This window comes from Scardinius erythrophthalmus (assembly GCF_964197995.2).
Source record: "Scardinius erythrophthalmus genome assembly, chromosome: 2".
Taxonomy (NCBI): domain Eukaryota; kingdom Metazoa; phylum Chordata; class Actinopteri; order Cypriniformes; family Leuciscidae; genus Scardinius; species Scardinius erythrophthalmus.
In genome coordinates this window covers 31099746-31115087 of record NC_138222.1, presented here as the reverse complement: position 1 = coordinate 31115087, position 15342 = coordinate 31099746, and the positions used below count along the sequence as shown (strand labels likewise).

The window sequence follows — 15342 nt, the reverse complement described above, 5'->3', positions numbered from 1 at the left end:
AAACATACAGCAGGCTACACTGTTATAATAGCCTAAATATATTAAGTTATGAAACTTCACTTTGCCCTCAGCCAAAACAATCTGCCAAGGAACAAATTATAGATTAATGAAACCAAAGATCGCCTGTTAGATAAACACAAGACGAATTATTCTCACTAGACTGACAGCGACTAACGTCAGAACTCAGAAGCGGTGTACGACAGGCACTATAGCCGAGGCAAGGCTGTTCTCGGCGGGGTACATGAGCGCTGAGCGCCCGCAGGGATCGCTGGATCTCACAACTCCGAAACCGTCAGATAACATTTTTTAAAAAGGCGCTATCTTTATAAATAAACCACAGATTTGAGCTTTAAACAACTACATTGTCGACTGAAAAACTCTTAAAACTACATTTCGTGACACAATAACAGTAGTATTTTTAAATTTCGTGGCCTTTCTCCTCTGAAAATAAAAATAGTAAATGAAATGCAACCAGAAACAAATTTTCAGTTTTGCTTGAGAAAGGTAATTCCCTGAGACCTGTTTTCAATTGTGTGGCGATTTGTAAAGCCCCAAGCAGCACAAGAAATAGGCATTTTTCTCAATTCTCGTTATGAGAGGTATGGGAAAGTTGCCCTCCGCAGTATGGCGGCGCCGTTGACGTACGATCCAGCGGCCAATAGGGCGTCTATGTATATTATGTCTATGAGCGGACCAGTGAAACATAGCTGAGCCAGAGAATGTCTAATATGGCGAGAAGTTTCACTCTCACTACACTTCCGGGTTCTGAACTGGTTGCAGTTCCACTCTGATTCCATATGAGGGCGCTCACAGGACGAGTGCAGAATGAATGGAGGTCTATGGCGAAAAACCCTCAAAATCCACTTTTCTCAGGATATAATTTTTTGTCTAGTAATTTGAATGTTGTATTCGAAAGGAGATGCAAAGAAATTACACATTGCTGGGTGTTAGATTTTTTAGAGTCACTTATTTGCTTTAAAAAGTCTTTCATAATGTCAATGACGTCAGAATGCTGACGTCATTAGCATAATGCTAGCGTGTTATGGGCAACAACAACTCAACCTGTAAGAAATCAAAACGACATAAGTACTCGTTCATTCAACTTTCGACCTAAAACCCATGTTGAACTTGCAAAATCTACAATCAGATCTGAGATTTCTCAACGGCAATCGGGTGAAAGAGACAAATTTAGCCGTCTAGCCCCATTGACTCCCATTCATTTTGCACTCATGGCGAGCGCCCCCAGTGGAACTCTGGTGGTACTACAACCAAAATTCGGTACAATAGGGCTTAATAGGGAGTGGGCAGGCTCTCCGTAGACGGGCTCTGGCTGAGCTTTAGCTTCTTAACGTTATCTTTGGTTGTTAGCTAATTCATTTTTTAGATTGCCATTTTTTTCTAAATAAAATGTTCATAAATCATATTTTATAACCCTTATAAATCCTCATTTTCACAGTGTTATCATTGTTTGTTGTATTGTATTTGTTTATTTATTTATTTATTTTTTATTTTATTTTTGGTCCCACTTTATATTAAGTGGCTTTAAGTAGCCTACTATGTACTTACATGTACTTACATTGAAATTAATAATTTGATACAATGTACTTATTGTGTAACTACATGTTTTGACATTGTACTTACATTTTAAAAATTCCTGCATGTAATTACAGCTGTAATTAATTTATGTAATTACATTTGTAATTGCGCAGTTGACCCTTCCCTTACACCTTAAACCTACCCAATCCACCACACCTGTCCCTACCTGTATCACACCTCAATAGCAGCAAAAGTGTTTTACAATTCAACATGAACACAATAAGTACATTGTACTTATTTTTTGATATAAGTACATAGTACTTAACGCCACTTAATATAAAGTGGGACCTTATTTTTATTGCAGAATGTACATAAGACAGGGAACAATCAATAAACTAAGACACCAACACAGAGTTTGAATTTGAGAAGAAGAAAAAAAAGAAAGAAAGAGGAGCAAGGGTGAAGACAAACAGGTAGCCGATATAGACATCAAAGAAAAATATACTAAAATAGTAAATATTTGGACAGAGAGAAACATAGAGTTTCAGACTTTTATGTCTTTTGAAACATTTGAAACTTTGGAGCAACTGGGTATGCCATATATAACAGGTAAGCTTGATCTATTACTGAGGTTTCAACATCTCCCAGAAAATAGCACTGATAATTACCAGTGATAATACGTTTAAGTTCTTTGTAAATAAGTTTGTTGCACTTACTGTCGGTCTACATTACATATTTTTAAAGAGGAAAGAGAAACAACAGGTCTAGATAAAGGATCAGAAAAACTGCTTTGGATTATTCTTAACAATCAAGTGTATAGCATTGCATACCTCATCATAACCTTTAATTGTAATTCTAACTCTATATTTGTTAATAAAATCATTATGTCATAAGAAATACCCATTATCATCTAATAAATCATGAATAAAAAAAAATGCCTTTACTATCAATCACTTTTGAACAGAGATTTACTATTAATAACTACAGCCCTATTGTTCCAAAGAGTCGAGTTGTGAGGGGAGAAGTTATGGGTAAATATCATTTTCCAAAAAAGCAGTACTTGTTTATGAAAATTGGATAACTTCAAAGGTTCAGGAACACAAATTCAAGGCCGCAAATTCAAGTTATTTGGAATATGGTACCATATTGAGTGTGACTTGGTTAAACACTCTTTCAGACACTTAATTTTCCCTCATACTCAAAAAGCCTCATACTCTTTAACCATATGGAATTTACGTAAATAATGTGTTTTTATTTTTCCATATAAATTTAAATAAAATAAAATTAACTGATTAAATTACTTTTGGGGCAGTATACAAAGCATGGGATAGATAGATAGGTTTAGATATTCCCTCAATTTTAATAAAGAGGATTCTACCCAATAGGCCCATAGATAAGTCTTGAGATAACCAGTGATTTAAGGATTTGGTCATACTTTCTATTTTAGAGTAAAAATTTGAAAGTTCTCTATTAACAGCATTTTTGGTAATCATAACCCCTATATTTACTTAACCTAATTTTCCACTTGAATGCCCTCTATATCTTGAATCTAAATCACAATTATGTATTGTCATTAATTCACACTTTTTAAAGTTTCGGGTAAGGCCTGATGCCGAAAAGATAGAAATGTTATCAATAACTAATGGAAGCACCTCTTTATTTTTAAGAAATAAAAGAGTGTCGTCTGCAAATTGGCTAATAATAAAGGTCCTACCATGTTTTGTTATTGTTATTTTTCACTGTAATTATGTGGTGAATGATGCCGTGCTCGATTTCTTCGGTCTGAATCGGTGATCAGCTCGTCTTCCTGTCACATGTGATTCTAGCCGCAGCATTTTTTGGAGCCTGTGTTACTGTGTTTTGAACTATGGAACGTAAGTTTGTGGTATTATATTGATCAAGATCCTATTAATCTTATATTTTCCTGTTTCTGTGTTAAACATACATACAGTTAAGGTAATTTATCAACGAAAACAAAATGAAGGACAAGCGTAATATGTTATATTTGATCTGTTTTCACGTTCACAGATGTGGTGCAGTCCTCGATACCGTCAAAGGAAAGCGCTCTTTTGGGAGTTGAGGTGACTGTTCACTGTCATTAACATCAGTTTCTTAATTCAAGCTGTTCCGTGGTTTAGAGCTAGGGTTTTCGACGTTCTAATTAATGATCAGTTAAGCATTTCATAATGTAGGATATTAATAATTCTGTTAATTCTGCTAATGTGTAAACTGTTACTTTTGGAGGGTCTCTGGGTGAGCTGGGTAACTTACATAAACTTTACAAACTAGTAAATGAGATTCTGAATTTTCACTTTTCACAGTCTTCAACTACAACGAAAGCAGAGGCTTTCACCAAAGCCTTCCTGAAAAATAGCCTTCCCCAAATGAAAGATGCAGCCATTGAGGATATGATGTTGCGCAAGGCGGTGGTACTGGAATTTAAAAGACCGAAAAAGAAGGGAAAGAAAAGCAAGGCCAAGGGACTGAATGCCAAAGAAAGAAGACAGCTGAAAATATTCCAGCTCAAACCTGAACATCAAAAGTCTGTATTCATTATGTTTACTCTTTCACCTTGTATCATGCACTACATTATATCAGCGAAACTTCAGCTTATCACTAAAATCATATGTCTTTGTCTATGGATATCATTGTAGATATGAACTCTTCTTGCCTCTGCATGAGCTATGGAAACAGTACATTGAGGATCTGTGCAATGGATTGAAACCAGAAAGGTCATAATTTTAGGAAGATGCTCTTCAGAATTTCTGGCTCATGGGTATAATTTCATGTCTTGCTAACGCTCCATGAATGTGCTGCCTGTTTCTTTTGAACAGCAACCCACAGATGATCCAGCAGAAGCTCTTGAAAGCTGATTTCCATGGTGCTGTCTTAACAGGTACAACGTCATGCATATTTGAAAATGTCTGCACACAAAGGCACACATTTTTGGTTTAGTGTCGGTATATCCAGATTTCCGATTTATTGTTGATATTTTGAGCGTAAAGTGGAACCTTATGTTCTCTCTCTCTCTCTCTCTCTCTCTCTCTCTCTCTCTCTCTCTCTCTCTCTCATTTGTTCCCCCATAGTTGTCAGATCTAAGTGCCCTTCGTATGTGGGTCTAACTGGCATCTTGGTACAGGAGATGAAGCACATCTTCAAAATCATTACAAAAGAGGACAAACTAAAAGGTATATGCGAAAATATAAACTATAGGTTTCACAGCATTTCATGAATATGAGTGAGTGTGTCAAAGATGCCAAGCTTTCTGTCCACTAGATAAAGGAAGGAGGAGCTTTTGAGTGCAAAAAAAGTCAAATAAGAGAAATTAGCAGCTATTTTTCCCCCTGTGCCTTTATGCATTGTGGTAATCAAGTCAAAATAACATTATGTAAAAGTCTGCTATGCTCATCAATTGCCAGTCTTTTGTCTTGCATGCAGCTGTCGGGCTATTTTATCATTGTCCAGACTGTGTGGCACAATATACCGGTACTGACAACTGTTGCTACGTTTCCATCCATCTAATTTTACGCAAACTTTTGGATATCGCATTGCAAAAATGCTGTATGGAAACGCTAAAATGCACTTAAATTCTAAAAATGTGCGTAAAAATGTATTGAGGTGTATATGTTTTTTTTATCTGATAAGAAGACAAGCACAAGAACTATGATAGAAACACATTTATAAGGAATAAATCCCTCAGTGCGCAACAAAGAACTCGTGTGACTTTGTGATTGGATAGTTGGAAAAAGCTGCAGACCAATTTCATTAAACTGCATCTCAAATACAGAATAACTAAACAAACATTTAATCTATCATCAAAATGGTTTATAATGCCCACCCAGAACTGTCTCTCACATTTTCATTTCCAAACACCAGGTATGTAAACACAAGATAATGCGACAGACAGTGTGTATTGCATTTCGTCTGCATGCTCTTATGATGTAACAAAAAAGATCCACAGTGGAATCCCTGATTGTAGCAACTTACATTTTTATTAGAGATATTCCCAGGATCTGACGATTTTGTTTTCTTGTTTATTTGCAAATGCTTTACGCAATAATCCAATTTTGCATTTAATGCACAACTTTAAATAGAAACATAATGTGTGATGTTTAAAAATGTAATATTGATATCATGTTACGCTGCACTTAATATTGTAAATAATCCAGCGCCAGTAATGACCTTTTTGACACTGACACTGACACCGACACCGGTGGGGTCCAACATAGTATGGTTAGTGTGGGAGTTTTTTTGGGGCGGTGGGGGGGTATTTGGTAAAATTACGTAGTCTTAGACAACCTAGTCTGCCAAAAAAAAGCTGATCAACTAAGTTTTTGTTGGTTTGTTTTTTGTACAGTTATGGTGACAAATTCTCTCTTCCCTACAGGCATGTTTTGAGTGATTCATTGGCTAAAAAAGAGAAAACACAAAATAAACAAAGTTAAAGATGTATTTGTCTGGTAGCATCATAATTTTTTTTGCAACATTTCTGTTGATATTGCTATAATATTGTTATTGTGAATTATGTTGGCCACAATAATAGTGTTGTGAAAATCTGATAAGACAGCCCTAGTCTAGATTTAAGTCAAATCTTTTTACTGTGTCATGAACGCACTTCTCACTTCTTCCTCACAACAGTCATTAGCCACCTCTCAGAACCCTCTTTTCCAAATGAACCTGAGAACAAAGTCCATTTTTTTTGACAGTTGCTTTACAGAGGCCACATTAACCTTTCAAATAGTTTAGATTATTCATTATAGAAATATGCTCTTCAGTAATTCCCTCTGGATTACTGACATTTTTTCCCTCCTCTCTCTTTCTCTCTCTACAGTAATACCGAAGAGGAACAGTGTGTTCAGTATGGAGATTGGTGATTTCGTAACTCACATCTATGGCAGCAAGTTTGAACTGCGCTCTAGTGAGCGGTCGGCAAAGAAATTCAAAGTAAAAGGAACTATTGACTTGTAATGGAAAGTCTTAAACATCGTGTCAGTTTTAAATGTGAGCTGTTACTGGAGCCTGTGAGACTATGAAGAGCAGATGCTCAATCATTATGGATCTGGCCAAGCATGAAACTATATTGGGGGATGTAGGAAAATCTGTTGAAAAATGAAAAATGCATTTGACTGTCCACCAGAGGGAGACCTTTTTTTTTTTTTGGGGGGGGGAGAAGATAGGAGTTATAAATCTGGACTTTGTCATCTCTCTCTCTCTCTCTCTCTCTCTCTCTCTCTCTCTCTCTCTCTCTCTCTCTCTCTCTCTCTCTCTCTCTCTGTCTCTGTCTCTGTCTCTGTCTCTGTCTCTCTCTCTCTCACTCTCTCGATCTCTGGTACTTCCTTTTATTATATGCCACTTCCTTTTATTATATAAAATGCTTTGGTTATGACCTCATTTAGTCAAAAAGGGTAGTCAGCACTGCGAATGCAAAATGTCCCATTACTTCTGTTATAACATGGTATGACAATAGATCCACAAGTATGTTTAATTTGCACAATTATTTCCCATGGAAGTATATAAGTAAGTTCTAAAATGTTAAAGTTGTGTAAAATAAGTAAAGTATTGTTAGTTGATTGAGCAGGATCTCCAGTTCAAAGTGTATACTGAGGTGAATTGGCATGATTTTGAAGTTATTTGGTTCTGTTTCAGTGGTGTATTTTTTGTAGTCTTTGCCTGCACACAAAACAAGGAACTTGTTTTCCCCTCCTCAAAACAAGGCCTGATTCTTGGAGACTTGGTCATGTTTTTTTTTTCCCGTCAATGCCTCTTCTGGTAATGCCAGGGAAACTCCACATTCCTAGACACTGAACTGGTTTTGCAAATAAGTATGTAAGTGTTTGTCACTAACTATATTGGCTTAGATAAAAAAAAAATCTAGATTATTTGGCATTTAGTGTTTAGAACTTTGTACAGATTTTGGCAACAGTGTTTGAGTTAAAGGAAGCTGAAACAACATCGACTGCTTATGTTCCAAAAAACGACAACGATGTCACCATTCTTGCAAATACACATGAAGTCCTTTCATCATTCTGATGTGCAATGTATTTTATGAGAAAAGAGGTTCTTTACACTTAATGTCTCCTCTTTAGTCATTGTGTATATAGTGTTGTATCATAAGGGTGTGCACTTCCTTTAAACCACATTTTACATTTTTACAAGGAAATAATATGTAGCCTATTAATTGTCACAAATACAATTTCATGTTATATGTATTAAATGGCTGTGCCGTCCTCATGTAACAAGCCTGTTCTTTGCAGTAACTTTGCATATTTTTCTGTTAAAAGAAAGCAAGAAAAACTTGTTAGACTGGCTTTGCCACCCGATTGGTTTAAGGGCCAAAGTTCTGTTGTTGTTTTGACGCGATTGTGTAAAGAATCAGATAAGGAGTTCTCTGCTATCTGAGCCCATGCTGTTAATCAGATGAACAACATGTGTTTTTACTCTCATGTGTTTCACTCCTCTTCACACACAGTGGCCAAAAGTGATGTTTGGCCTAGGAAAATCATGCTTTTGTAGGTTTTTTATTTTGTTACATGTTGTAAACATGATTACCCACTACACTATATTAATGCTTTACAAATGTGTATAAATGTGTTCTTAGTGTGCATGGTTTGTTTGTACGCAACAGAATGACATTGATGTGGAATTTAGATGAAACAGCTTGGCCATAAGCAGCACACATGTACAGGTACTATTATTTAGAATTTTAATGTGTATTTTTAAATATACAGAGATGCTTCTATATCTACAAGTATACCTATGGCAGCCTCGTGTAGAATATTTATCTTTTCTTAGTTTTAGTGTTTATTTGACTTGTTGATTGTACTTGAGTTTCATGTCATTATTGTTCTGTAAATACTACGGGACTTTTTACTACGTCATGCTAAAAAATATGCTAATGCTAATGTACCTAAATCTGCATCTTTTTAATACCTTGTCTTTTTCAGCCTGTAGTTAGGTATCTCATATTATGTTTCTTACATTAACTTGATATTTTCCTCTCATTTGCCTATAATTTACACCTATTCAAGCAAATATTTTCCCCTTTTTTAACTGTTTATGTGCAAAAGCCTCAGTTATGTATTATTTCCCTTTGACGGGATATGAGGAACATCTGTTTTTTTTGTTTTTGTTTAGTTTTTTATTGGCTATGAAATATGTCATTGACTATTCTAGGACGTGAGTTATGCATCAGTGTTATTTTAATACTTCAAATACCTGTTTGCTTCTTAGCTGCCCTTTTAATACAATTCATTTGTTTGACAGAAACTATCCTTAAGTCTTTGACCGAGCTCTTCTGTGCTCTAAATCACTCACAAATCTTTTAATAATTCGATCACCTCTATTCAGTTTTTGCTAAATATTAGTTATAATGCCTTTTGCAAGATATTGCACTATTTCATGCTTTTCTTCTTCAGAAAGAGCTTTCTTCCTCCCAATATTGCATTAGAACTCTGACTTGCGTAATAATGTGTAACAACCTCTTTCCATTTACCTAGGAAGACATGGAAAAATATTTTACAAACCTGTCTGGAATTGAGACCAGATATCTAAAAAAGATATGTGAAATAAAATAAAATAAAATAGGAATATTTAGTGTGCTGAGATTTGATGTGTCACTTGCATGATAATATGGAACAGTGTGAGTTCATAAAACAGATTTTAATAGTTTTCGTTTTAAGGAACAATATCAACACATTTTTTCAATCACATGCACTGTGAAATAAATTACCAATCATTTTTTAATAATAAATAATAAAGCACCAATAATACCAGTATTATCATAAATGTTCCATTCTATTTGATGAACATGATGCCTAAGAAATGTTATGACAGTATAAATATTAATTATCTTTACACTCAGTCTAGTGACTTGAATCTGACATTGTTCCAGTCAAGAACAAGGAAGGTAACGCTTCTAAAATAGTAGCAGTTCTGAGCAGTTCTGGAATTTCCCCTTTTCAAACAGGAAAGACAAGCTTCTGACACTATAAAAGGTCTGTCTCAATCAACCTGCAAAGAGAAAGAAGTGATTTGTTGTGCTGAACACAGAGGAGTATTTTCATCAAGTTTTTTTGGAACGAGGGAACTGCGAACAGATACAAAGTCTGTTTACCCAACAATTCACTGCTTTCCACGCCAATCAGGTATTTGGTAGCTCCTTGGTGAATGAATGTTTAAGATGTTCAAACATTTATTTTCTGTCTATATTGTATAATTTAATTTATTAGCGTAATCAGGGGTGAAACCTTGACTTGAAGTGTTGATTTGAAAGTACTGTAAAAAAAAAAAAACATTTTTAAACCAACAACAACGGTACATTAAAATCGATTTGACCTTGTAAATACTTTGATATTTTACAGGCAGCAACAATGGAAGATCTGATCTTTTCTCATCAGAACCGTGAGCGAATCAGGGCGGTGGCGAGCTCCTTTGGCCGCTCTGGGAAGATGCTTCTAAAACCCGGGCGTATTCTTGTGGGAGAGGGCAGCTTGTTGAAGCTGTGCAGGCGTGGACCCAAACCCAAAGTGTTCTTCCTCTTCAACGACATCTTGGTCTATGGTAGCGTCATGGTGCCCGGTCGCTGGAACAATAAGAAGAAGATCGTTCCTTTGGAGGAGGTGCAGCTGGAAGATATGGAAGACGGAATGGCCATGGCCAACCAATGGCTCATCCGCATGCCACACAAGTCTTTCTACGTGTCGGCAGCCTCGCCTGAGGAAAAAATTGCTTGGATGGGGCACATTGAGAAGTGCAAGACCCTCTGGATGCAAACTAAGGGCCTCCCCATTGACAATGATGCAGAGAGGTTTGCTACCACCTGGATCCCTGACAAGGCTTCAGCCATCTGCATGCGCTGCGCAAAGAACTTCAGTGTCGCCACTCGGAGGCACCACTGCCGGAAATGCGGCTATGTGGTATGTCGAGCTTGCTCGAAGAGCCGGGCCTTGATACCAAACATCTCCTCTAAGCCCGTGAGAGTTTGCCGGAACTGTGTGAGCAGCACACAAGAGGGAAAGGTGCAGGGACAGAAGAGACAAAAGGTAAAGCACTGGAAGAAGAACTCTGTAGAGGAATCACCAACGCTACCTGAGTTTGAGACATCCAGCGATGAGGATCTCGAAGACGAGAACGGGTACCAGGTGCCCACCAAGTGGTTTAACAACCAGTTGGAAAAGGAGGATTACTCCCAATACTGCTACATAAAGCCCGGGCACATGAATCCTCCCCACACTGAACTCTGAACGTGATGTGACCAACTACTATTATGAACTATGCTGAAATTGAACATATTTTGCAGTTGACCACGGATGCACAGAGACGAATACCAGCAGTTATTAAGTATTTTGCACTAAAGTATGAGTCACTTCTACGACTTCTGTTTTGCACTTCTATTTATGTATATTTGAATGTATACTCTATAGCATATGTATAAAGGGAACTGTGTGACTTTTGTAATCAATATAATAAAAAAGCATTTTTTAATAAATATTTTGGTATTGTATTAAATACTTGGTGGGAAACACACACACACACACACACACACACACACACACACACACACACACACACACACACACACCAGTGTTTTGTAAATGTTTGTTTATAAACCGAAGAAATGATTACAACATTCCGATATTCTGACAGTGTGGATCATATTAAATTCAATATTTTCAATAGAAGCATCCTCACTAAAGACAGCTTCTTACTGCAGACCTATTTAACATTTAAGGGCGGAAGATATAGTGTTATCAGAGTGGACAGTGACTTAGCATACTGCTTCTCAGATGGATACAATTGCAATAAACATAAAAACATTGCAATCCTTTTTTGGGACATGATTTCCGTATTGTAGGCTAGGTCACATGACTGTACCTTCTAATGGACCCTTTTCACAGACGCATTTCTCAAATAACTAACTTCATTAATTTATTGAGGTTTTTAATATTTTCATTTAAAACAAATAATGTACCATATACTCTGCAATGCGTTATATTACCCTGGCATTAAATTACAAAACATACTCACACATACAATGCTACAAGGTAAGATAGAGTGAGATGCCGCCCTTAAGAACATTTTTAAAGACAAGAATGTACAGAATGATAGTGAGACATCATCCAAATTATTATTAGTGGAAATAAACATCTGCCAATTTATTTGCTAAAGCACAACAGACAATCATGAAATGAGGTCATCAACTTAATAGCACATAATATGAATTAGAGTATAAATACAATTTTATAAATCAAAAGTTTCACTCTTTTTACATTGGGCAATTGTAGCAAAAATGTCAATGCTCTAGCAGCAATTGTTAACTGAACACAAATGATACATTTTTATAATTGAATAATGAACATGGATAAAAACATAAATAAATGTGTGTATTTAGTAAGTGCATATGCAGTTGAATGAGCAGAGCTTTACACATTAACCCTTAAATGCATACCTCAGGTCTTTAGTGACATTTTATTTGTTTACTACTCCTAATCTACTAATCCTCATTATTTTTTTTATGTTTGACATCAACCTTCTTAGTATCCCTAAATCAATTCATTATGAACAATATAACAAGAATTATTTTATTTTTTTAATAAAATAATTACCTGTTTTCCCATTAATTTTGAAGTAAAATAGGGTCGCTAATGACCCGAGTCTTATCTCCAGGATCTCTCCGGTTTCACCAGAGATAATATCACATTTGGAATTATATTGAAGGACAAAAACTATGAACTGCTTCTAAACACTTTAATTATCTCAGGTAAATTTTTCATCCACAAATGTAAATGGATAAAAACACAGCCTCTTTTTTATGTCTTCAAAAGAGAATTTGCATTGTACTACAAGTCCCTGTTGTTCATGAAGAAGAAAACAGCAAAAAAACTTCTTAATCTTATCGATGCCTTAAAATTAATTGAAACCCCTTAAACTATTGTTTTATTTTACTTTCCCTTGTCATTTTATTCTCTGTTTTTTGTTTTGTTTTTCTTTCCTTCTTTTTTTAATTTCCTCTTCCTAAGTTGTACATTATTCTACGTGCTCCGTTTCCTATTAGAAATTGTATTTTTGTGCATTCTGACTAAGCCAGTCATTGTTGTAAATTTTGTGCATTCTGTTTAATAAAAAAAAAAAAAAAAAAAAAAAAAGTTGTGGAACAGTGTAAGTATATTGTTTCTGCACAACAATAATTGAATCTTTGATGACTGAATAAGTGCAATTCACCTTTATTCCACATTTGACAATGTCTGATAATGATGAAGTGATGTTTCACTCATAGTTACTTACCACAGGCAGAAAACAAAAGAATAGGAAGTATCATCAGCAAAACTTGAATTGGCTCAGCGATTTACTGCAGAGCAAGTACTGTCCCTTGACGGTGGATCAGGTGAAGAAGCTGTCAACAAAATACTGATTTTGAAGATGTTGAAAATTATAGTTTTGATATAGAGCTGGGCGATTTTTTTAATAAAAAACTTGATTTACAATTCGATTTGATCCCCCCCCCCCCATTTAAAACAAAATAACTGCGAACTGTAAATATATTTTAAATATATATATTTATTGTATTTAATTTAAGTGCATCAACATAAACAAAATTGCAACGGCAAACCCTTTCTCTAACTGAAAAGTCACTGTGCACACACACACACACACACTCTCTCGTTCACTCACTCACTCGCGATTCGCGAACACACACTCTCACTCACTCTCCCTCACTCACTCGCGCCGTGGTCATGGAGGACCGTTAAAAAATGAAACATTTGTTGTGATGTCGTGAAGCATCGAGGGCTGCGCCGCAGGGAGCGTGCTACGGAAACCCTGAAGGAAGATTTGGCGAATCCAAAATGTATGTATTGTACGCTATACTGAAAAGGGGGAGAAAAAAAATCAAAAAAATCGATTTTTTGAAAATATGAATCGATTTGACCTACCAACTCGATTTTTAAATCAAATCGATTTTTTTCCCAGCCCTATTTTGATAATATAAGATTGCGAATAAGAGTCCCCAGATAGCAGACCAACATTGAATCTACATTGAATCAATGTTAATGTATTAACCAAAAGATCATTGAATCAATGTTGAAATTTAACATTGATTTTTCATCAGGTTTGCACCCTGAAATAATGTTATTTCAACGATGAAAAATCAATCAATATGGTCATAAAATCAATATTATTTCAACCATAATTAAATCACTTATTTAACATTGAATCAACATAGAAACAATATAAAATCAATCTTGCTTTATGTACAGCAAGATTCTATGCTAGTTTATCATGCTTGTACTGTGCTTGAATTTTTAAATTACTCATTTCAGACAGAGACCATGTACGGTTGCAATTAAATATGTTTTTAATCAAAATGTCATTCAAAGTAAACTACATCCTTCAGTTTACAAGTAAATGTATTATTTATGCCCCCAAAACTGAACATGAAATATCACATTCAGAAAAAAAAATTGCATTTCGTGGTGACAAAGACAAAAACAGCACAGTACTACGGTAAGAAAGAATGAAACATTACTCTGATAAATTTTTCAAATTCAATTTTATTTAGCACATTTAGAACAGACCAAAATGCTTTACAGAAGAACAACATTAAACGATAGCATGCATTAAAAAAATAAAACAAGATATAACATGCATTATAAAATAAAAAAAGATATAACATACATTATAAAATAAAACAAAAACAAGAGCAGCATAGCTGAGTAACCATAAAACAAAAGAACCAAAACAGAAATCAGAACTCAGATATAAATTAATAAAAAAATAAATAGCTTGCTATTATTTGAATACAAAAAATATATTACCCATCGTACACGTCGTCTTCCATTTGCGTGCCCAAAGAACTCCCGCTTCTTTGCACCTTTTTTAACTTCAGGCCAGGGTTAGTTCGCCCTAGAATGAAAATTAGCAATTTACCCACGGCGTTTGGTAAAAGACAAATTGAAATTCAATATATTATTAGGGAAAATCCCGGCCGTTGGTTTGTGTTCATGTTAGGCCTACATTTAACATAGCAGTTAATTCCGACTCACACAGGAAAAGCAAACAAGTTGTAAGAAATATAGATAAATAAAATTGAGAAATGAAAGATTAGAGATTTAAGATTAACTTACCTCTAAAAATCACTTTGTCGTTGCCCGAATGCTTCGTCTATGGAAGTAAAATAATGTCAAATGTTTTTGAAACAAAAAGCCTGTTGAATTGCACTACTTGAAAAAAAAATAGGCATTGCATTAACCATGCTTGCATTTTAATGCATTGTATTTTTAGGGCTTGCATTTTTATGGGCTGAAATTCAACATGGTTGAATATTTAAGCTGTGAATATTTCAATTAAAAACATTTCAAACACATTTTCATTATTAAAAATTCAATAATCCATATTCACCTTTCATATTTCACCTCCAAAATATTCAAACTGTTTAAAAATACAACTTATAATATTCAACAGGCAATTTTCGGTCCATTTTATTTCGCTTTGCAAAATTCGCTTCCACAAATTCAGTGGTTCAAATTCGACAGTAAATTCAACGGAACTGCAGGAAAAGCAATAGATTACCGAGATACTCTCCATCTGCTGTTAGTCAAACTCACCAGCAGGAGGTGCAAAAGCTCGTGTTGTTGACGAAGACAGAGCAACAGTTAGAGCAAGACATTCATTCATAAAATGAAAATGAGCTGTGTCAGTATATATGCGGAAAAGATGATAAAGACACAAAAGCTGTGTTTATGTTTCATTCAATAATTTCATTGTTACTTTCCCTGTGTAGCATGTCATCAGCTTTCTCTTCATGAACAG

The 15342-nt window shown here is 35.3% G+C and overlaps 2 protein-coding genes across 5 annotated transcripts; both read left to right on the top strand.

The window, feature by feature from the left end:
• Nucleotides 1–3267: 3267 nt before the first annotated feature.
• On the top strand, nucleotides 3268–8808 carry pop4 (POP4 homolog, ribonuclease P/MRP subunit). Of its 3 annotated transcripts, none has more exons than XM_081354860.1 (7): nucleotides 3268–3410; nucleotides 3565–3617; nucleotides 3858–4078; nucleotides 4191–4268; nucleotides 4371–4432; nucleotides 4623–4724; nucleotides 6368–8808. In XM_081354860.1, the coding sequence occupies exons 1-7, from the start codon at nucleotides 3404–3406 to the stop codon at nucleotides 6502–6504; spliced, it is 660 nt and encodes a 219-aa protein (XP_081210986.1). In that variant the 5' UTR covers nucleotides 3268–3403; the 3' UTR covers nucleotides 6505–8808. The 3 variants fall into 3 exon arrangements, with proteins under 3 accessions (XP_081210986.1, XP_081210988.1, XP_081210987.1); XM_081354862.1 differs by having other exon boundaries at nucleotides 3404–3421; nucleotides 6368–8799; XM_081354861.1 differs by having other exon boundaries at nucleotides 3404–3492; nucleotides 6368–8799.
• A 694-nt stretch (nucleotides 8809–9502) lies between these two features.
• plekhf1 (pleckstrin homology domain containing, family F (with FYVE domain) member 1) lies at nucleotides 9503–11017 on the top strand. Of its 2 annotated transcripts, none has more exons than XM_081354837.1 (2): nucleotides 9503–9680; nucleotides 9897–11017. In XM_081354837.1, exon 2 carries the CDS (start codon nucleotides 9906–9908, stop codon nucleotides 10776–10778), a length of 873 nt encoding a protein of 290 aa, XP_081210963.1. In that variant the 5' UTR covers nucleotides 9503–9680; nucleotides 9897–9905; the 3' UTR covers nucleotides 10779–11017. The 2 variants fall into 2 exon arrangements, with proteins under 2 accessions (XP_081210963.1, XP_081210964.1); XM_081354838.1 differs by having other exon boundaries at nucleotides 9552–9680; nucleotides 9933–11017.
• Nucleotides 11018–15342: the final 4325 nt, after the last annotated feature.

Bases quoted from the DNA above. Each gene is read 5' to 3' on its own strand.
- plekhf1 (XM_081354837.1), top strand. From the start codon at position 9,906: ATGGAAGATCTGATCTTTTCTCATCAGAACCGTGAGCGAATCAGGGCG.
- pop4 (XM_081354860.1), top strand. The intron at 4,079-4,190 runs GTCTGTATTCAT...ATATCATTGTAG, and splicing joins CTCAAACCTGAACATCAAAA to ATATGAACTCTTCTTGCCTC. The intron at 4,433-4,622 runs GTACAACGTCAT...GTTCCCCCATAG, and splicing joins CCATGGTGCTGTCTTAACAG to TTGTCAGATCTAAGTGCCCT.